At 38.0% G+C, this 23,507-nt stretch overlaps 1 protein-coding gene across 6 annotated transcripts in view; it reads right to left on the reverse strand.

The window, feature by feature from the left end:
- kn (EBF transcription factor knot) overlaps positions 1-23,507 on the reverse strand; it is a 175,433-nt gene that overhangs the window by 120,444 nt on the left and 31,482 nt on the right. For all 6 annotated transcript variants that reach the window (XR_012463139.1, XR_012463138.1, XM_074143831.1 and 3 more), the window contains exons 5-6: positions 7,240-7,313; positions 2,771-2,839 (exon numbers count right to left, since the gene is read on the reverse strand). Coding sequence is in view for 4 of the 6 variants with exons in the window: in XM_074143831.1 (XP_073999932.1) it covers positions 2,771-2,839; positions 7,240-7,313 (143 nt within the window). In the remaining 2 variants the exon portion in view is untranslated. The remainder of the gene's footprint in view (positions 1-2,770; positions 2,840-7,239; positions 7,314-23,507) is intronic.

The following is a 23,507-nucleotide window of genomic DNA, read 5'->3' on the forward strand; positions in this document are numbered from 1 at the left end:
AGGGTTCTCCATCAAGGCAACGCGCCGGCTCATACTGCATTATCTGTCGCAAGAAGTTTCTAGCCAAGTACAACATCCCAGTTTATAAGGCCATCCGCCTTATTCGCCCTGACCTGGCCGCCTCATGTGACTTTTATCTGTTCCCCAAAGTCCAAATCTGCATTAAAAGGAGAACACGATTTCAGTCCGTTGAAAGAAAAAGCGGCACGCGTCATGCAGGAGCTCACAGAAAAAGACTTCCAGCACTGTTTCGAACAATGGTGAATTCGCATGGAGCATTATAGGGATAGGGGAGGGGTGTATATTGAGCGTGATAATTACTAAATATGTATAAATTTAAAATAAAATGTTTTATAGCATCAGTCTCGTTATTTAATCGTCGTTATTTAACCTCGTATTTCCTGATATTTCCCTACCGTCCTGCAAAGGCGGAACTTCCTGCGAAAATCCGTACAAACTTCCATCAGCTACAAACATTTCTTCCGTAAAGCGGAAAAAAAAATCAATAAAATTTGATACGGCTCTTAGATTTGACGAATCCTGAGAACAATACCGGATGTGGAAGGCTGTCTAATTGAAACAGGAAAGGCCTAATTGATACGTAATATGAATATTCTCTATTTTACTCCCAGGACTACCGCTGTGGGCTACTTGATAATCACTCCAGGAATCACCCAGATGGGTGTACCTAGCGAGGTAAGTTGGGGAACCCCTCCTGTATTAGCAGACTCCCTGCAGATTTGTGGGCGGATTGTTTGTATTACAGAATTCGTCATGTTGATGTGGCTGGCACATCTGTTTAAAAACCAACTATGAACTGTTAGATCCGATTGTGTTTCCATGGAAATAATGGTTGATATTTTGCTTTGTTGTTGATTGAACTCTAATAATTAGTCTTTGCACAACTGGTTCTATGGTTTTCGAAACATCGGAAACTAAACTAGAGATCTGAAAGCAGGCCGCCATTACAGTCACCTGATTCTAACCACAGCTTTGGTGTAACCTCCACAGCTTCCTGGCGGCACAGAGCCACTGACGAGATAAAACATCTTTATCAAAATGTTTGGACAATGAAATAACTACTCCTTTTTCAAAATCTAGTTCCTCTTGTGAAGCAGAGAGCAAAGTATAAAATGACGATAATGATACGAAAAATTTGGTGAAAAAGTTCAGACGATTTTATATCATCTCCATTTACGTAGATCAATTACGAGATGTGGCTATTAAATAACGATACAATTGCTATAAAACATTTTATTTTAAATTTATACATATTTAGTTATTATCACCTTCAATATACACCCCTCCCCTAACCCCTACAACGCTCCATGCGAATTTACCATTGTTCGAAACCATTGCTGGAAGTCTTTTTCTGTGAGCTCCTGCATGACGCGCGCCGCTTTTACTTTCACAGCTTCACCGGACTGAAATCGTGTTCCTTTTAATGCAGATTTGACTTTGGGCGAACAGATAAAAGTCACATGGGGCCAGGTCAGGCGAATAAGGCGGATGGCCTTATAAACTGGGATGTTGTACTTGGCTAGAAACGTCTTGCGACGGACAATGCACTGTGAGCCGGCGCCGGTTGTCTTGATGGAGAACCCACTTGACTTGTTCTTCCACAAATCGGGTCGTTTTTTTTCCTTACTCCTTCACGGAGTTGCGCAAGCACCTCACGGTAGTGATGTTGATTAATTATAATCGGATATTTTCATCCGTTTTGGACGTGGAAGGGCGACCCGGCCAGTCATCAACTCCGACGTCTTCTCGGCCATCTTGGAAACACATCTTGAACCACTCAAAAAACTTGCGCACGTGATAAACATTCATCGCCACAAACTTCTTTTAATAAAGGACGAGTTTCAGTAGCGGTTTTATCAAGTTTTTCAATTCGTTGCTCTACTACATATGTAGTATCGTGTTTTCGGCAAAACGAAACTAACACCTCTTACACAAACGACGGTTCCGGTCAGACACAGATTTCTCTACAAACACGTGAGACGCTGCACAATCGAAAGAGAAGGCTTTACGCTGCACAGCTGTCGCGGTCGTTAGGATTTGGCGTATGCATAGTTCTTCTGCAGCAGCATCAGTCTCGTTATTTAATAGCCACATCTTGATATCTTAAAAACTGGCTTCCGAGAATCTCAAAAAGTGATTTTCCAGGAAAAATCCTTACGATTGTGGAAAAATTCTCCTGAACCTCTACGAAATTAGGAAAACAGGAAAAGGGCCCAGCCTGTAAACTCACACGACCACATTGCTTTTATTGAGTTTTATAAAAAGTTTTGTTTTTATAAAGAGTATGCGTTTTGGGGACAAGCGAATAAGTTTATATTCTCCTGAGGGAACCATTTTGTGAAGTGCGCACCCCAACTCAGCTGAGTTGAGAGTCCCCCCACCAGTTCAGTCCGAGGGAGCTGGAGGAACGGCCTCCAGTAATGGCTTAACTCCAGACACACCTCGGCCCACTATCCCCACAATATCGTGAGTCACAATCACTACATACAAAATGTTTGAACAATGTAAAAGAGTTTTTAACTGGATTTTAATTGTCCATCACTCGTCTTTTTTTTTTATTTGGACCAGACATGTTAAAACCTGTTCAAAGAAAATTTAGAAATTTTCACCTGGTCACTTTTCAGAATTTGGTTAGCATTAAGGAGCGATTGGTAGCAAAACGTTCGATAGATATCTAAATCGATCTATCACTTGAGCTGGCCAGCCTTAAAACTAAAGACAAAAAAAATACTCGAAAAATGCCACTTACCTATCGATAATCACCGGATCAGACGGTGTTTCGTTCCGGTTACCGCAGCTCTTTTTGTCGCAACACCGACTGTAACAGAAAGAAAGAGAAACAAATATTATTTCCTTTTAAGTTTGTTTGTCTGAGTCTTAAATTTTTGTGCAGAAATATATTATATATTATACAGGGTGAACCAGTAAGTATTGTCCATGGACCCTACTGTGTGTAGTACATCTAAAGTGGAGTTCAATGACGTATTGGCCAACTTCATATTTTCCACTGTTCACTTGAGTGACGTCACTTTAATTTTTTTTCTCTAAAAACTTTACTTTTTTTCCAATAAAAATGTTATTACTTAGAAAGTTTTAGTCCGAATTCGATTCTGATGATATGGTTAGAAAGACAGATAGATTTTCTAAAAATTGATACCATTTCGAAGCATAAGTCATTCTCCCAAACAGCCTCAATCTTCCTCCTGGATGCTGGAGTAAAAATAAAAGTAATCGAAATTTTTTGAAGAAAACTCATTAGGCCCTTACGTGATCATTATCAGACCTAGGTGCTGGCCACTTTTTAGTAAAAGTGATTAAAAAGAAGGGGAAAGTGGTTCGAAGCTACCATTAAGAAGCGCAACAAACCCTAATATTTTGTTCAAACTTCCCTAAACCCATCACCACTTCGGGTACAACATCCCGAACTGAGTCATTCTCGATTTTATGGAACTAGATTTCAGTGGTTTAAAAGAGAGAGTAATGTAGTAGTGAGAGAGAAATAACTGATAGAAGGTAGATTCAGAGTAAAGTAATAACATTTCTTTCTATTTTATATTGGGTTCAAAGGGTACACCAACCAGTGGGGCAGATATTAACATTTGACACAGAATTTTTAAATTAAAAAAGTATAGATACGTATTGTAAAGTACCACAACTGTTTATTGATATAGAACTGTTAAGAAGACTTGAAAGTTGTAGAAAACAAAATAAAAAGGTTCAATAATACGATTCTGTGCGCACTCTGTAAACAGAAAATGTAAATTCTGTTCAAATGGGCCCCCCTCTCCACTTCTTCAAGGCATTTACGGTTAAAAATAAACAAATCGTACATAACAATATTTTTAACGTTAAGTTCATATTTAGTGATAACAGGAAATAGTTAAGACAGGCATTTCCTGTTACCACATTGTTGGTGAAAGACACGCGCGCGTTCGCTCCTTGGTCATTTCATCGCATTACGAAGGAAGTACAGGATAACTAATCCTCTTTAATGACGTGTAAGAAAAAGTGTTGAACAGCACAATTTAGTCCTGGTGAAAAGATGGGTGAAAAGGTCTGCTCCTGTGAGAGCAAACGCGAGTAAAGCCTTCTTGCTTCCCAGTCGCTGGTGGTGGAAGTGGGCTGAAAACCGATCTGCCTGAATAATAAATACAGAGTGGAACAACCGGTTGAAATATTCAAGCAGTGGTTTGGGCTGAGCCAGGCTTGCCAACCTGGACTTGTAGACAAGAAAGACTGGGTACTGCTCTTCGTCCAGCCAAGCCAAGAGGCCCAGGTTTTAGTTGCTACCACTGTGCCCGTCTACCACACTGGGGGGGGGGCGCTAAATATATTACATGTTCAGACAGGTTAGCTCCTTCTCCTCCTCCTCCTCCTTCTTCAAAAATAAATAAATAAATAATACATAAAGTCTTAAATAAATACACGACATTCTTGTTTTGGTACGTTTTTAGATTTTAATATTTCATACGAGCAGTTTCCCTAGTTTGTCATATTACATAATATTCACTTATGTGGGATATCTTATATAGTCTCCCGCTGCAAGCACGTCGCATAAGTACGTGAATAATACAGGGGAAGAAGGTTATATCCCTAACCTTCCTACATTATGTTCCCGGATAACTTGTTTATCCATAATTTTGTATTTTAAATTCCATCTTCCTCCTCTGGCTGCTTGTTAGGGGAAGTACTGTCATCGAGCTAGGAGCAGTGCAGCCAATAGATGCACCAATATCCGGTGAAGCTGTTTTTTTACGAAATCAAGGTATTCAGTGAGTTCAGAGTTCAGATTTAAGTAAATGAAGTCTTCACTTAAAAAGAAGTTTTTTATAAAGTTAATACTTAAAATAGATTGATGGAAACCCTTATCAATCATTGTCCATCCATCAGAGAACGTCCTAAATGACTGAGACATGCTCGAAAGATGTAGGGCGCCGGGGGAGGGGGTGCTATAAGGGACCTTTTCATCAAGGGAAACTTCATCAAGTGTTTGTCCAAATGATTGACGTATACCCTTCGAAGGGCTAAACTTGTTGTCTCTCTCCCAGTCGTATGTAAATATATCGCTCGATAGATGCTCACCTCCCTTCCTTTTAGACTCGGCCAGGGCCAGTTTCCTTTTTAATTTGGATTATTGACATGTTACGTACGTCCATGTGGTTAGAAAATAAAAAATAAGTTATTAGCATTTCTGTGGCCGGCTGCCCTCTGTCCTCTTTAGTTATATTCCCCAAGGAATCCTCCCATTATACTCCCTGTGGATGGCCCCCTTCAGATTGACAAATCATTAAGATATGCCCAAAGTAAGCGGTAAGCCCAAGTTTTCTTTTATATTCCCGCACTTAAGAGGGATTGTAGGGTTTTAGTGTGTTCTCCTGCCCAAAACAGTGGAAGGGAAAGAATGAGTCCTGTACTTCCCAGTTTGGAAGAACTGCATAAGAGGATGCTGTGCAAGATGTTGAAAAAAAAAGGTCGTGGCAGGGGGAAAAAAACAGCAAATCAAAAGCACTTTTTCGGAAAATGCTGTTCGTCTAGAGCAGCGTTTCCCAACCTTTTTTTGACTCGCGTACCACTTGGTAGTAAGATCATGCTGAGAATTCTACCACTTCTTAAAAATGATTGTATTTCATGAAATTTCTTATTCCAAGTGTGTTATTTTATTATTATTATTATCATATTTATCTGTATAGAGATACCAATGTATCTGCTACAAAGGAGTTCAAAGTTCATGTTCACTTTATTAAACTTTGTAAAGTGTAAGATCTTAGTTTTAAAACTTTTTTTAAATAATTAAAAATTGCCTACATATTTCTCTCTTCAAAAATTATTAATTAATTTACAAAGTTCTTCTTTAGGATTATTATATTTGTGCCCAAATCTTCCAAAATTAATATATTTTAAGCATTCAACTCCCTATAAGTACCAATTAAATTTAATGTTGCTTGGATAGGAGCTTACTCCATTACAATCCAGTCTCTTTAAGCAGATTTTTACATAGTCTGTCACATGATATTTCTATTAAATTTTCTTTATAGAAGGGGGGTTTGAAATCCGAATTATCATTTCTGTTTTCGGGTTTTGGGGAAAGTACTCCATGAAAGACAATTTTAATCCTTGATAAATGTGCTATTATATTTTCTCGTATATCTTGAGACAGACCAACCTTATTACTGTACATATTAACAACTTTACTGTATAATATTATTAATTAAAATAATTTTTATGAATTATAGGAAAAAACGTTTCTATGATATTTTTATGCTTTAATTTTTTATGTCCGCCATTACTGATTATTTTTCGTGTACCACCAACCAGCAACTTGCGTACCACCACAGGTTGGGAAACACTGTTCTACATCCAAAGTGATGGAATGTCAAGTTACAAAAGGTACAGCTTGCCAAGAAGAAGAATGTTTTTTGTAACGCTAGTAGGGTGTAGAAGAGGATATCAAAAAGGAAATCTGCCATAAGGGTAATCTCCATCTAGTCACAATTCTAAAAGAGTTGTACTGTTCTTGAAAGGAAGAAAACAGATCAAGATCTCTGTAGCCCTTGAAGGTGGGTAAGTAAGTGCTATACAAGATATATGCATTAGAAGGAGGCGGCCTTAGCATATCCACTGACATCAGTCTTAAACCAACGGATACTCAATCAATTTCTTTCACAGATAACAGGAAATACCTGACAGAGCCGACACTTCTGTGGAAGTGCAACTTGGAAGGAAACTGCATTAAACGGGAGGGGGGGAATGTCTACCACCATTACGCGATAATAACTTCGGATAAGTTCGTCCACGGTCGGCTTAAGATGAATTATAGGTTCTTTTAGATATCATTCTGGAGTCTGGAAGGTATATCATTCTATGCTGGAGGGACTTTCGAGTGGTTTCGAGCTTAATCAGATGTTTTTTTCTCGGTCCCAGCTCGAGACAGTGCTGTGATTCTGCTAAATTGCGGAAATGGCCCCCTGTTCACCTTTGAATAACAAGCATTGAAGTCTCCAAAAAAAAAAAAAAAAAAAAAAAAATGTGAACAGGAAAGTGCACCTTAATCTGTTTGTGTGACGCAAATCAGGGCCTTGGAGACAGGAAAAATAAATGCCCTCTCGAGATCTCTACAATGAACTGTTTAATCAAACCTCTGACGATGCATGAAAGTTAGAAACCAGTCAGGGCTACCAATAAACATGCAATAATTAAAAAAAAAAAACTTAAGCTCACCTGCACATAACTTCGTGTGTGAGTAATACTCGGCACATTTCCGGGTTTTTGTCTTGCCCCTCGTAAATGATTGCCTGTGAAACATAAAACAAAAATTATTAAAATTTAATAAAATGACCATGTATAAATAAATATTTCTATACAAAAAAAATGTAGATAAAATAAAATTACGCCATTTTGTAAATTGAATTATAAGAAAATAAAAATATATCCAGCCAGCGTTGAGAGCTAGTACAGTGTTGACAGAGCACTCTGCCGGCATGATGAATCATTAATGCAAGCCGTGACGGTGACATCAGTATTAGACCAGGTGAGGGCAAGTATCAATGAAAACAGATGATGTCACTAATTGTCGAAAAATTTCTAGTTTCCTGATACAAATTTAATCCCAGCTGCCATTTATCCCCACTCTTTCTTTAGCGACACGAACAACAAGACAAAAATTATTTATCCCCACTCTTTCTTTAGCGACACGAACAACAAGACAAAAATTATTTATCCCCACTCTTTCTTTAGCGACACGAACAACAAGACAAAAATTATTTATCCCCACTCTTTCTTTAGCGACACGAACAACAAGACAAAAATTATTTATCCCCACTCTTTCTTTAGCGACACGAACAACAAGACAAAAATTATTTATCCCCACTCTTTCTTTAGCGACACGAACAACAAGACAAAAATTATTTATCCCCACTCTTTCTTTAGCGACACGAACAACAAGACAAAAATTATTTATCCCCACTCTTTCTTTAGCGACACGAACAACAAGACAAAAATTAAGTTACAAAAAAAAAGGTCAATTAAACATCAAAAAAGTAGACAACAAATTATGTACTCAAACATTTCATTCAAAAATTAGTTGGTAGTTTCAGCCAGACAGAAACGGGAAAAACTTGCCCCATTTTTCTTAAGAGGGTTTTTTCCGTACTTTAACTTCGCCTGTGGAAAAAAAAAAAAAAAAACTATATTTCCCCACTAATTCTTCCAAAAGTTATGGAAAACACACTTTTAAGAACAGCTGATATAGAATTTCCCAGCTTTCCTTCTTTATGTGCAGGTATTATTAAAAGTTTCAGGCATTTTTTTAATGTAACATCCGCTGGCCATTGTTATTCATAAAATACTTCTGTTCAACAAAGAGTAGTATTCGCCATTGATGTGAAATTGGAGGTGTCGAACTAATAGTAATCAGGTTTTTATTTAAACGTTATTAAGCACAGATAGGAATAATATTAATAATAATAATAATAATTATAGTATGGTTAATATGAGAAATTTATAGTAAAGTATGTTAGGCGGTTATAGGCTAGACCCGCAATGCTATGATGTATTGTTGGTTAGTGGATTCGATTCCCCCGGTCTAGGTCTTGGATTTTATTTAATGGTTAATATGAGAAATTTATAGTAAAGTATGTTAGGCGGTTATAGGCTAGACCCGCAATGCTATGATGTATTGTTGGTTAGTGGATTCGATTCCCCCGGTCTAGGTCTTGGATTTTATTTAATGGTTAATATGAGAAATTTATAGTAAAGTATGTTAGGCGGTTATAGGCTAGACCCGCAAAGCTAAGATGTATTGTTGGTTTAGTGGGTTCTATTCCCCAGGTCTAGGTCTTGGATTTTATTTAATGGTTAATATGAGAAATTTATAGTAAAGTATGTTAGGCGGTTATAGGCTAGACCCGCAATGCTATGATGTATTGTTGGTTAGTGGATTCGATTCCCCCGGTCTAGGTCTTGGATTTTATTTAATGGTTAATATGAGAAATTTATAGTAAAGTATGTTAGGCGGTTATAGGCTAGACCCGCAATGCTATGATGTATTGTTGGTTAGTGGATTCGATTCCCCCGGTCTAGGTCTTGGATTTTATTTAATGGTTAATATGAGAAATTTATAGTAAAGTATGTTAGGCGGTTATAGGCTAGACCCGCAATGCTATGATGTATTGTTGGTTAGTGGATTCGATTCCCCCGGTCTAGGTCTTGGATTTTATTTAATGGTTAATATGAGAAATTTATAGTAAAGTATGTTAGGCGGTTATAGGCTAGACCCGCAATGCTATGATGTATTGTTGGTTAGTGGATTCGATTCCCCCGGTCTAGGTCTTGGATTTTATTTAATGGTTAATATGAGAAATTTATAGTAAAGTATGTTAGGCGGTTATAGGCTAGACCCGCAATGCTATGATGTATTGTTGGTTAGTGGATTCGATTCCCCCGGTCTAGGTCTTGGATTTTATTTAATGGTTAATATGAGAAATTTATAGTAAAGTATGTTAGGCGGTTATAGGCTAGACCCGCAATGCTATGATGTATTGTTGGTTAGTGGATTCGATTCCCCCGGTCTAGGTCTTGGATTTTATTTAATGGTTAATATGAGAAATTTATAGTAAAGTATGTTAGGCGGTTATAGGCTAGACCCGCAATGCTATGATGTATTGTTGGTTAGTGGATTCGATTCCCCCGGTCTAGGTCTTGGATTTTATTTAATGGTTAATATGAGAAATTTATAGTAAAGTATGTTAGGCGGTTATAGGCTAGACCCGCAATGCTATGATGTATTGTTGGTTAGTGGATTCGATTCCCCCGGTCTAGGTCTTGGATTTTATTTAATGGTTAATATGAGAAATTTATAGTAAAGTATGTTAGGCGGTTATAGGCTAGACCCGCAATGCTATGATGTATTGTTGGTTAGTGGATTCGATTCCCCCGGTCTAGGTCTTGGATTTTATTTAATGGTTAATATGAGAAATTTATAGTAAAGTATGTTAGGCGGTTATAGGCTAGACCCGCAATGCTATGATGTATTGTTGGTTAGTGGATTCGATTCCCCCGGTCTAGGTCTTGGATTTTATTTAATGGTTAATATGAGAAATTTATAGTAAAGTATGTTAGGCGGTTATAGGCTAGACCCGCAATGCAATGATGTATTGTTGGTTAGTGGATTCGATTCCCCCGGTCTAGGTCTTGGATTTTATTTAATGGTTAATATGAGAAATTTATAGTAAAGTATGTTAGGCGGTTATAGGCTAGACCCGCAATGCTATGATGTATTGCTGGTTAGTGGATTCGATTCCCCCGGTCTAGGTCTTGTATTTTATTTAATGGTTAATATGAGAAATTTATAGTAAAGTATGTTAGGCGGTTATAGGCTAGACCCGTAATGCTAAGATGTATTGTTGGTTAGTGGGTTCGATTCCCCTGTATTAGGTCTTGGATTTTACCTAATGGTTAATATGAGAAATTTATAGTAAAGTATGTTAGGCGGTTATAGGCTAGACCCGTAATGCTAAGATGTATTGTTGGTTAGTGGGTTCGATTCCCCTGTATTAGGTCTTGGATTTTACCTAATGGTTAATATGAGAATTTTACAGTGAAGTATGATTGCTAGTCGCCTCCGTCCACGACACCTAAGCCCGCTTGAAAAAATAGGCAATTACTTTACTTTACTAAAAATAGCAATAATAATAATGACAACAATCAAATCATGTTTTTTTAAAAAAATGAAATTGTCGAAAAATGTCTGAAAAACAGCTGATTACCTAAAACTATTTTTCTAGATCCAGGAGGCACATGAACGCCTAGATCAGAGGTCGGCAACGCGGCGCCCGCGGGCGCCTCTGCGCCCTTCAATAAATTTCTGTGCGCCCTTAAACTATTGTTAATTTAGACAAGAAATTCAATACGTAAATTTTAAAATTCCTTGAATCTACTGTACGTCAACGGTGACGCGCTTACGCGTTGAACTGAAATGAACTGAGCAATCATGTCAGTAGTAGTCAGTACACAAGAGAGCATAGATCAAGAGAGTTTGTCACAGGTTTATGCCATCCCTATTATGGACTCATCGAAAAGAAAACGTACTTATTATTTCAATGCCGAGTGAAAAAAAGAGTTCCCGTATTGCTGATATGATTAGCGCAGTTAATTCTTTCAAATGTAAGTTGGAATTGTTAAAAGCGCATTTGTTGAAAAATTCCTTGTCTCACTTTCAAAATGTCAAACGAATAATTGAAAGTTAATTTAAATTTGAGTGTTGATGAATTTGACACTAAAAACCATTGATACATTAATAATCGAATTTTCGTCGAGATTTCAAGATTCTCTACCGTTAGAATCAGTAATTCTATTTTTCGAAAAATAGTTGGCGCCCGCCATGAATTTTTAATTTAGTATTTCACTCTTTACATTAAAAACGTTGCCGACCTCTGGCCTAGATGACTAATATTTGTTCATATAAAATTAGCAGGGGTCACCCCTGAGTAATTTATGGCAGGCTTATTGTGTTATCTAGTTATGACAAACAACTAACCGTCCTGTGGTATTTGAAACTTAGCCAATGGAATTGAAATTATTTAAATATGAGTAGCTCGTGCAGGAGTGTTCACACCAGATTGTTGAATCATGCAAAACACGCCACTAAATCACCACCATTGTTGGTTGGCCTTGTATCTAGAATCATGGGGTTTAGCTTTTCCCAAAATTCTGTGATTTACTTTCATTTTTCCGAGGTTTTAATTGTTTTCCTTTCTGATCTGGAAACATTTTGATGGAAATATTGGAGGGGCGGGTGGTAAACTACGTGAGCTGCTGTACCATTGCGTTCACGTACTCCGGCTTGGAGCTTCATGCCAACCAATCCCCTCCGCTTCACCCCCCCCCAAACCTGGACCTAAGACTACCCCTCTCACATACACCAAAAAAGGGAAAGACCAAACTTGTGTCATTTATAAACCAACCATTCACCATTTGATCCCGGGTGGATTAGGGATCTCCAAAAAAAAAAAAAGCCCCTACATACATAAGGATTGGGGGGGGATTGGCCTAACAGTTCACAGAAAGCCCAAGGACCATCCTGGGGGTCTTCTCCAAACATTGACACTGATTTATTCTTGCTTAATTGAATATCTAAATCTATAATCGAAATTCTGTGTTACCACCAGCAGCTCGGCGAACAGAAGACACCCTCCACCTTCTTCTTTGGGGGAGACCTTTCTATTGTAGCAGCCACTATCCCAACAGTGCCTCCCCTTTTTTGGTTGTCTTCCCACCCTTCCTAAATCCCCTATTTAATAACCACCACAAAAAGCTTCTGGTCCATTAGTGCTCCGCTAAAGACTAACTAAACTAACTAAAAGAACCCCGGGACCCTCTAGAAGAACATGAGGACGGTAAGTAGAAACCTATTCCTTATATCCGGAAGGGTGGGATTCGGATGTAACCAATGACTTTTTAACTCCGGCCTGTAAGCTTCCACACTAGCACACGTCGTCCAGGACTTTGTAATCCTAGATCTTCTCTACAGAATCAACTCCACTCCCCCTTCTCGTTCACTGTTAGACCTTACTTTTCACCACTTCTTGGGTCCCCTTACTGAAACAGGGGAGTTAGCCTACTCCTTGTCAAAATAGATTGGCGGATTAGTTTTGTAAATTATTAAGAAAAAACAACAACAAAAAGAGGTTGTTCTTCTTATCACTGTAACTTCCTCTTACTTCTCATAAAGAGTAGTTACTGCAATACAGACAATTCTCAATATAGCAATATAGAGGATTCACTAAGATGTTATCCGCCACGGTAGCCAAGCGGTTATAGGCTAGACCAGCAATGCTAAGATGTGTTGTTGGTTAGTGGATTCGATTCCCCAGTCTAGGCCTTGGATTTTATTTAATGGTTAATATGAGAAATTTATAGTAAAGTGTGTTAGGCGGTTATAGGCTAGACCCGCAATGCTAAGATGTATTGTTGGTTAGTGGATTCGATTCCCCAGTCTAGGCCTTGGATTTTATTTAATGGTTAATATGAGAAATTTATAGTAAAGTGTGTTAGGCGGTTATAGGCTAGACCCGCAATGCTAAGATGTATTGTTGGTTAGTGGATTCGATTCCCCAGTCTCTAGACCTTGTATTTTATTTAAAGGTTTAATATGAGACATTTTGTAGTAAAGTATGTTTGCTATTCGCCTCCGTTCACAACACCTAATTTGGTAGTTGGACGTAAAGCGCGCCTGAAAAAAATAGGCAATTACTTTACTACTTTTATTTACTAAGATGTTAATAGGTCTTTGAGCGCATGATAAGTGAATCTAAAAAAGTAGTCCTCAAGAAAGAATTGTAAATGAACTCTCTCTAAAGCAGTGATTCTCAACCTTTTTCTTTTTGTCGCGGCGGCACATTTTTAACAATTTCACAATTTGGCGGTTCACTAACAATAAGATAAGTTTAGAAGTATTTTACTTATCCCATAATTCACTGTGTAAAATAGTCTACGTTTATTTTCAATATAAAATAAAATAATATGCACTACAAAGAACAACAGTATATGATTAAGTAAGGGATTAATTACAAGTTAATAATAAGAATACTTTTAATGAGAAATTTGAGCTTGATGTCTTTTTGATAATTACAGTTTATATTTGGTCGTATAAATGATAGTGCTACTCTCATATCGTCTTCTACATTTTTAATATATAATTTTTATTGTATGCAATTCTAAAATTTGGGCGGCACAGTTCAATACCTTTCGCGGCACAGTGGTTGGGAATCACTGGTCTAGTTCAAAAATGGAAAAAAAACGCGGCAAGTTCAAAGGTTTAGCTTTAGTGCGGGCACTCTCAAAGAACCCGACTGGAAGTTTGGAGATCTAGAATCTTAAAACCGGAAGGCTCACTTTAATGAACTCTTTTGGATCAAAAGAGTAAAGGAAAACATTGTGCTTGAACCCAATCTATTTAAGGGCTGGTTCAAGGAATGGTGGGGGGGGGGCTGGCTTCCCTCCAAAGCCGGCACGCACTTGATTTTCTCTTACCGCAATTTTACGTCTTAAAAATTTTCTCGAAACTCGAGAGTTTTTTGCGAGAAAAACAAAAAGAAAAATTATTTAAATAAAAGTTCTATGAAAAGCCCTTAGCGGTTACAAAACTCGCACCACATTTGCCATTACTAGTTCCCACAAAAAATAAACTATTTCCTTGGAAACGTATTTTGGGAAAATTCACCCCCTACTCGCCATATTTCCTCTTAGAATTAAGCGGAAATGTGAAAACCCATAACCATTACCAACTGTTGGATACATTAAACCAAAAAAAAATGTACGTCTTTACGCAGAAGTTTTTCTTTTGACTAAATAGAGACGCGGCTGTAGAGATTAGAGCGGGAAAACACTTTTGGCCACTTGCTGAAGGGTAATTGTGCGACTATAAAGGCTTTAATATGTGTGATAGGCACTTCCTGAATAAAGGAGCGGAAGTTACTCCAGTTACGTACAGACAGACGGACATTGCCATTGCGACTCCATTTGAAAGGCAAATTTGCCTCTCTCTATTTGCATACCTTCGCCAACAACACCTTCCACATTGTCTCTCTCTTCCTGCCAAGAATATTCTCTAGCGCCCCACTCCAAGCTCTAAATCCCCTCCACCGCAATGCTGCCACCATTTTAACAATATTGTAGCTGGGTTTGGTTACTACACCTTTATAAACTTCACTGATTTTATTCTCTATTCATTCATTTTCTTTAACATTAATTCAATGGTTTGCAGCTGATTTTTGTTTTCATTTCCGCTTAATTCTGCTAAGAGGTTCTAGATTTCTCTCAGCAGGTTACTCGTCTTGAGGTAAATTAAGTTCGGAAAAATCAAGTGTACAAAATTTACCATATTTGGTTCAAGTTCTCACCATCGAACCCAACAAAAAAAGCTTTTGGTCCAAATCAACGGTCGGAAACGGTCTGTTTACAGCTTTGATGTCTTCCGGTTTCTTCCCCCTGCCCTAGTAAGGTTACTAGTTCACGACCTTCCTCTCTGCCTTTAACCAGTCAACTGTTTCGACTTTGTTGGTGGAAAATGTGTCCCCTAAGTGCGTCGCACAAATTAAACCATTGACGAATATATTCGTCAAACCCCAGAGTATGTTTGATATGAAATTGGGTCGCTGCAATTATCCCCCGAGTAGGTCGCCGCAACATTACAGACTGGTATTTATACAAATGAATCCCTGATCACAGATGATAAAATACAAACAATTATGCAGGGAAATATTTTGGCAGATTAGTAGCCCACGACTTAGCAAGCAATTTGGATGATCGCTAAATCTTGAACCCCGCTCATGAGCCAAAAGCTCCGCCTCTTGAATACAGGTAAATAGGGAACAAAAGGATCCTCATCCCGTTTTGTTATTACCAGGTGCACCACTTACTGCATAGTCTAGCCCAGGGGTCGGCAACCTATTTTAGGTAGAGAGCCATTTCTCTTTAAATAATTTTAATAACTCTTACCAAGAGCCGCAAGGATGATAGTGTAAACAAACTCTGTAGATCATTTGTATTCACAAATTATTATTTTACGATATACAATAACATTTAAATGTTTTATATACTTATTTTCACTTATTGCAAAGTAAATAGACAAATAAATAATAACTAAACCTGTGTTTGAATGAAAATGGCGGCAGTCCTATATATTACGTACTGTATTTTAATATAATTCTATTCAATTTCAAACCAAATCTCATTTAAAATTCTTTTTGGTAAAAATATCTTTACTTTAATAAATGAAATTTTCATTTTGTTTCAATAAAATTGAAAATATACAATATATTTTGGACAGGCTGAAGAGCCACACAATTTGGATAAAAGAGCCGCATGCGGCTCGCGAGCCGCGGGTTGCCGACCCCTGCTAGCCTAACACAACTTGTGAATTCGCTATTGATTCAGTGATTACTAATACAAGACAAGGGACACATAGTTCATACTATATCCATCTATTAGTTCTTTTCTATTTCGGGATGGCCTCAAAAATATTCCAAAAGTTTTAACTGAAAATTTGCAAAATTAACTGCCGATGGGCACTAGTGAAAACGCATGACGTCATCAACAGTTAACCGGTTAAAGAAATGACCTGAGATATGGTCCAACAGTAGAGAGAGACTTACTTACGAAATAGGGCAGTTACGGAATCACCACAGTTCGGCGTGATGATATGAATACAAAAAATTAAGCAACATCCGCTGGTCGCCATATTGCCCATTGTTTTGTTCATACTTGACTTTGTATAAACATGAATCTATGACGTCTTTTATGTAGCTCAGTTTTAGGAGAGAGTAAATTATAGAGATCAACTATCTTTTTTAAGTAAAATTCCAAGTTTTCTTATAAAAGGAAGTCAGTGTAAAAACGGTTCCAGAAACAAAAAGGTAATTCCCAAGAAAAGGTTAAGGGATACTAATACTCTTGCACAGAATACTGACGAACTATTATACTCTGGGTACTTGTGTGCATGTATGTGAGAGTGTGTAAAGTATTGGAGGAAGAGTACTGTGGTGAGGGACGGGTGGGGGACAAAGGTTTAAGGAAGTACTGGCAAGAGAGGGAGCAACTCTAACAGCGGCTAGACGTTGCTTTCGTCCCTGGGGTCCCGCTGCACGGCCCCCGTGGGACACATACTCCACCCCGAGGGGCCACTCACCCTGTATTCCCCTGGGAATTCAACATAAATTTACTTATAAAACTCTTACTAACTATTAATGCTATTGCTTTTATTTTGTATTTTTAGAAATACAATAATAATGGGGGTAAAAAGCGAAATGGAATGAATTCAAAAATAAACTTAAAACAAAAAAGAAAAGCAAAACTTAAATATAGTGAGAAGTTAATTTATCTAAGATTTCAAAAACATCACCCAATAATAGTTTATCAAACCTCTAAACAACATACATTTGTCTGTCTGTACCAATAATTATGTACAAACATTATGTATTTGTACGAACATAACCTCCTATATTTTTACATGTCTAGACCTGTCTGTTCCTATGGTGTTCGTAAAATAAACACACACAAAAAATAAAAACACTGGAAACGATTTATCGTTCTTGTTTTTCTGATTAATATGTAACAAGTGCGCAGGCGATCTAGTTAAGAAAAATGCAGTTCATCGTGGCAGTAACTAATTACAGATAACTAGTAATATAATCGCTATTTCTATTTATTTAATTCTCACTAATAAATACTTGCGTAATAAAACCAAACAAATCAATAAAATGCCACCTTATTTACTTCTGTTAACCTCAAAAAGGCAAAATAGTCAAAATAAAAAAAAAAAAGACATGAACTTGAGTATAGCGGTTGAAGTTGGCAATTTGAAGGGGGGTAGTAGTAGTGGCGTGAACTTGACTAGCGTAGTTTTTGAAAATAGAAACAAGTGCAGCCGATCTAGTTAAGAAATGCAATTCATCTTGGTTTTAAATAATTACAGATAACTAGATAGGTCTATTTTAATCGCTATTTCTATTTATTTAATTATCACTAACAATACATGCGTCATAAAACCGAACAATCAATAAAATAAGTAAAATATTTACTTCTCCTAACCTCAAAAAGGTAATAAGCGAAGAAGTTATACTAGGAATAACAAATAATTTTAAAAAAAATAAAAATAGTCAAAATAAAGACTTTTTTTGCAAAAAAAAAAGACATGAACTTGAGTATAGCGGTTGAAGTTGGCAATTTGGAGGGGGTAGTAGTAGTGGCGTGAACTTGACTAGCGTAGTTTTTGAAAATATGTAGAAACAAGAAGTCCAGTTAGTTCTAGACAGAGAGCCGTCATGTAAGGTACTACTTAGTTTAAATTAATTTAATATAGAGCATTTTTATATGCAATTAGTTTTGAATTAGATTGAGTGAGCTACTTTGGAGTCAAAACTTATACAAGGTGAACCAGTAAGTATTGTCCATAGGCCTACTGTGTGAAGTACATCTAAAGTGGAGTTCAATGACGTATTGGCCAACTTCATATTTTCCTCTGTTCACTTGAGTGACGTCACTTCAAATTTTTATTTCTAAACTCATTACTTTTTTTCCAATAAAAATGTTATTACTCAGAAACGTAATTTCTCATACGAAGATAAAAGGAATCCTGGAAAATGATATACTGTTAGAAAGTACCACATTAGACAAGGAAACTTTTACTAAAAAGTGGCCAGCACCTAGGTCGGATAATGATCCCCATAAGGGCCTAATGAGTTTTCTTCAAAAATTTTCTATTACTTTTATTTTCCCAGTATCCAGGAGGAAGATTGAGGCTGTTTGGAGAATAATTTATGCTTCAAAATGGTGTCAATTTTTAGAGAATCTATCTATCTTTCTAACCGTGTCATCAGAATCGAATTCGGACTAAAACTTTCTGAGTAATAACATTTTTATTGGAAAAAAGTAATGATTTTAGAAAAAAACTTTAAAGTGACGTCACTCAAGAACAGAGGAAAATATGAAGTTGGCCAATACGCCATTGAACTCCACTTTAGATGTACTACACACAGTAGGGTCTATGGACAATACTTACTGGTTCACCCTGTATATATGTATATACTAAATAAATTAATATACACTGTAATATTCCTTAAATTAGATACGAAAAGTTAAAGGATGCTGGGATAGAATTCCCGTATTTCTTCATTCACTAAACTACTAAAGAACTACTCGTAATCTCACTTCAAGGACATCTACACGTGATTACCTCAAAAAAAAAATTCACTACGGCTACAGCCAACCCAAATAAAATACCACGCTACGTTTGAACGCATGTACCATCGTTTTAGGTTCAAAATTTTAGCGAAGCAAGCTCACTGAAGACAAAGTTAACCAACCATTGTTGAGAGAGTAGGTTACATTCCATGAAGTTCTGAGCCCAAAGTATAAATTAATTGGGCCCAGAGGCAGCTCACACTGATTGGTCTATAAATTGTTAATGGAGAAGCCTCCAAGCAGAATCGTAATTGAATAGATTTCTCTGCTGCCTCTATATATACAGATGAGTCAGCTGGTAGGCCAGAGATTATAGCTTGTAAACTATTCAGTTTAGAATAATAACAACTATTTAGACTGATTTCGCCGTACTGGGGGGGGGGTGCGTATTTCAGGACGAGCGACCGGATGTTGGGAATTTAATCTGGTGGTATTGAGAGGGCGGAGAATAAGAACCGGATGTTAAACAATAATTAAAAAGTGTTTGTACACACAGTCTGGCGGGAGGAATTGTTATAATTCTGTACAGAGTTGGAGTAAGTACATTAGAGAGAGAGAGAGAAAGGCGTCCACGTGTGTGACACGTGTCCTTATCAGCTACACCACCCACTGTCACCGCCCCCATGCTCTCATCAGTGTCTCACGCGAGTGTGTAAGCCCCTGCGACTGTGTGATGATAAGGAAGTGGTGTGTGAAGCCGATATCATTGGCTTTTCACGATACGAACGGCCTTATTTTCCAACCAAGTGGTTGATTTCCTCTGCCAGGATTAAACAAGGAATTACACAACAGAACAAAGTCTGACTGACGGGGTGGATTGCCACTGCGTCAAACTCTCTCGGGTATTTTGAAGTATTTACACGTTCTCACTTCCGTTAATCAAAACCGGCCGTCAAACTTCCTTCCTTAAGATATGTGATTGCGCATTCAAAAGTTGTTGATAAAACAACCTCCTCTTTTTGCCGAAAACTTAAACGATTGGCTAATCACGAACGATTACGCAGGGCATCCAGAAAATATTACCAGGACTGTCCACCCCCCCTCCAGGAGATCTCACACTGATCTAACCTAAAACAACTTCCTGTAGAGCTGCCAAGATGTCTGAGCTAACTATGAATCTGTAACTGATGATTCTTGGCAGGCTTCGGACTCAGGTTTGCTCAGATCGCTTACTTCGTTACTGTACTCGCGTTTCCAAGGCTTAACACCAAGTATGGTACTTCAGATTAACGCCCGAACCACCCTTCCTATTTTTCTGTCTTAATGCCGTCCAAGAACCTGGCAGAGTGTTAAGCCTTAACTAATTACTGATGGAATTTCAATCACTAATGTCTAGTAAAATAAGCCTAAATATCTTAAATATGCCTAAATTATTTTGTAATAGTGATTCTTGCAGTAAGTAGATACTTATTTGCGCCTTTCCATTGAGTATAAACGCTGATCGAAAGCATTGAATGTTGAATCAATACTTCCAAGTTCAAAGAATCATGCTGAATAGTTAACTTTTCTTTTCCAGAAAATGAAATGAAATAAATATAAATGAATAAATGGGTGTCGCGGTAGCCGAGCGGTTAAGATACTAGACCCGCAAAGCTAAGGTGTATTGCTGGTTTAGTGGGTTCGATCCCCAGTCTAGACCTTGAATTTTATTTAATGGTTAATATGAGAACTTTACAGTAAAGTATATTTGCTAGTCGCCTCCGTCCACGACACCTAATTGAGTATTGGACGTTAAGCCCGTCTGAAAAAATAGGCAATTACTACTGCTTACTACTACTACTACTAAATATAAATGAATGAACTTGAAGCGAAAGTAGGATGCCACCAAAATATTGAAATAATAATTGTCCAGATCACACCCCTACATTTTTTAAGTGGACTGTTCCATCTAGTGATAACGTCACCGTTATCTCGATAGAAAACACTAAAAAGTACAATTGCTTATGCAATAACATGATCATTGTACGAGGCACGCAATAACGGAATTATTACAGCCAGTCTGAACATGCACTGTACAACTACTAGCATTTAATTGATATGCAATAAAACTTTTTGGAAAAAATCATTTGGCGATCATTTAGAACAGATTAGCATAAAACTGGTCGAATCGTGCTCAGTGAGTTGTCCAGCAAGTCTATAATCACGTCCACGAAATACATGGAATCCAGTCGAAGTATTTTACAAAAATCCAGAATCTACAATTTTTTTGTTTTTTTTTTATTCTCTGGAGAGGAGACAAAGAACCAATAAGATTTATTCCAGATATAGGAGATGGGATGGTACATTCTACCTAACCTGATTCTATAAACGGAAATCAAATGAAGGTCCATCTTGAGATTATTTTATTAAAGTTTTTTTAATGTAACTTCCGCCGGAATTCTCCAAATTTTCATAAAAACTAGAAAAGTTTAACGGAAACGTTGTGAAATTTTAGTAAGGGATTGACGTGTAAAATAGTTCACCACCAACAACAAATATACGAAAACTTAATTTTCTTCTGTGTGGCAACTAGAGTGGGGCAACATTTTCTGAGGCACTATGGAGGGGGGTAGGCCGGCAATTCAAATGGGGAAACCTTTTTAGAGCCGCTAGAATAGTGAGGCTACACGGCCTCTCAAACAAATTAAATCCTATACATAATAATATAAGTGAGTGAAACGTTGTACACGGTTGCGTGCGTGTGCATGTACGTGCATGTCTGTACATGCATATACAGTTCGATGTGTCCTGTGTGTTAGTTGGTTTATATAGACGGACGGACGGACGGATACACTCTGTTCGATATATCGCCTACAACGCATCCTCTAATTGCAACCTGAAACCCAAACCCAACTGTCTCTCTCGCCCCTCCGCCCCTCCTTCTACTCTTTCCCCTGCCACAGTTCACTCCCCTCTACTACACTCCTGCCAGCTCCATAAGCCGTCGTTTAGATTTATGGAGAGCCACACTGTGTACAAATTGTCTCCAATTACTTTAATTGTCCTGTTACGATTTTTAGCTTAACTAATAATAATGATTGCACCACGCGTTCAATACAATCGGTGGCTCTTCTTCTACTGCATCTCTCTTATTATGCAATTGCATCAATGTTTATTTACATTTCCTTTTTCTATTGCAATTATATTTCTATTTCTGCCATTATAACTGAAAAAAACAAAAAAAAAAATGTAGATCCAACACGTAAATAGGGAATACAGGAAATTGTTCAATTGATTGTGGGCACCACAGTCCCATTTCCGGTCTAGCGAGTTCACTCAAACAAAAAAAAGATTCTAGCAATATATTTAAGTCATAATTATATTAGCAAGGAAGTAGGCGCCATGAGCGGTTAGAGGCGAGGCCTGCTAAGTTGGGTTTTACGTGCGATTTCCGGTCTAAGAACTTAACGATTTTTTTTTGTGTGTGCTACAATCAGCGCGTTGGCGCTGTAAGAAATAGTGATAACAGAGTAACAAATGAAGCAAACGAGTGGAGAAGTTACTTCAAAACATTAGACTGTTTAGTACCACTCTCTTCACTGGAGAGGAGATCACGAGGCCACACTGTCTCTTAAGGTGTCTTGTCCCCGGGTTATCAGGAAGAGTTCTAGGAGAAAGATTTTTGAGCTAGAGGATTTACATGAGATTGCAGGCTGAAGTGTAGAAGTTTCCTGTATCGTGTTTTCAGCGTCTTGTGCGATAAAAGGAATGTTAAGGTCACAGTGTGTATAGTCCAGGTTGGGACGTTTACGAAAGTTCGAAGTATTTCAAGATTGAAGGGACTGGAATCCTTTCCCTTTGAACTTAGGAACTTAGTATTTAAAAAGGACACTTTGAATTTGACTTAATTAATGACTAGAATAACTAGAACTTAAGAGCTATTTGTGCATTCAAAAAATATAGAATTGGATAGAAAGAAATTATAATAATAACAGCGATTATCGCTGTGGGTAACGTTAGTATACTGGATTCCAACGCGGAGATCGCGGGTTCAAATCCAGCTGTTGGCGCTTAGATTTTCTCTTTTTTTTAATGGTCTGGTGATGGACAGTATGGCCAGTAACACAGAGAACACTGTCCAGAGGCCAGCAGTTTCCAAGCCCAATTACTTGCGATTGAGGTAGGGCTCTTAGTCGCCGTTGGTTAACTAAGAGCTCCGCTATCCTTTGCTATGGGGTGCGGCCGACCTGAGCTAAAGTAGACTAGAGTGGCTCTGTAGAGAGAAGGCTTTCTCTACGATCTGGTAGTGTTGGCCAACTACGGTTGGCCTTCACGCGAGAGGGTTGAGCGTATAACCAAACCAGCCCCATAGGGGCTAAGTGGGGGAGTCCCTGGATGGGCACTTCTGCCATGGCGAAGCCTAGCACAACAGCCTCGCCGTGGTAGTGAGACATCCTTCTCTTGTAAACCTGTGCTTGCACGCGAGGTCTGGTATATCCGAAAGGATAGGCACGATCCTAAAAGAACTCTGAGTACCGGTGATGGGGAAAAAAAAGGAATAGAGTGAAGAATGTCCAGAGGCACCTGGAAAAAAGCTTTGAACCATTTTCACTAGCTGGTTGAGGAGATTCTGATCGTTAATGTTCTGTCGTCGACTTCCATGGGACTTCCGACTTCCAAAATGAGTAAACTAGCGGTGAAGAGGAAAGGACATAAGAGATTTGGTCGCCAGAGTGTGTGCGGCACCCTCCTATTAGCTGCGAAACTGAGAATTGCCATTGTAGTCGTTCCGGGTCTACCATGCTCTGCGACATATTAGTACTCAATAT

This window comes from Rhodnius prolixus, unplaced genomic scaffold, assembly GCF_049639745.1.
Source record: "Rhodnius prolixus isolate KJV_2025 unplaced genomic scaffold, Rpr scaffold_18, whole genome shotgun sequence".
In the NCBI taxonomy this organism is placed as follows: domain Eukaryota; kingdom Metazoa; phylum Arthropoda; class Insecta; order Hemiptera; family Reduviidae; genus Rhodnius; species Rhodnius prolixus.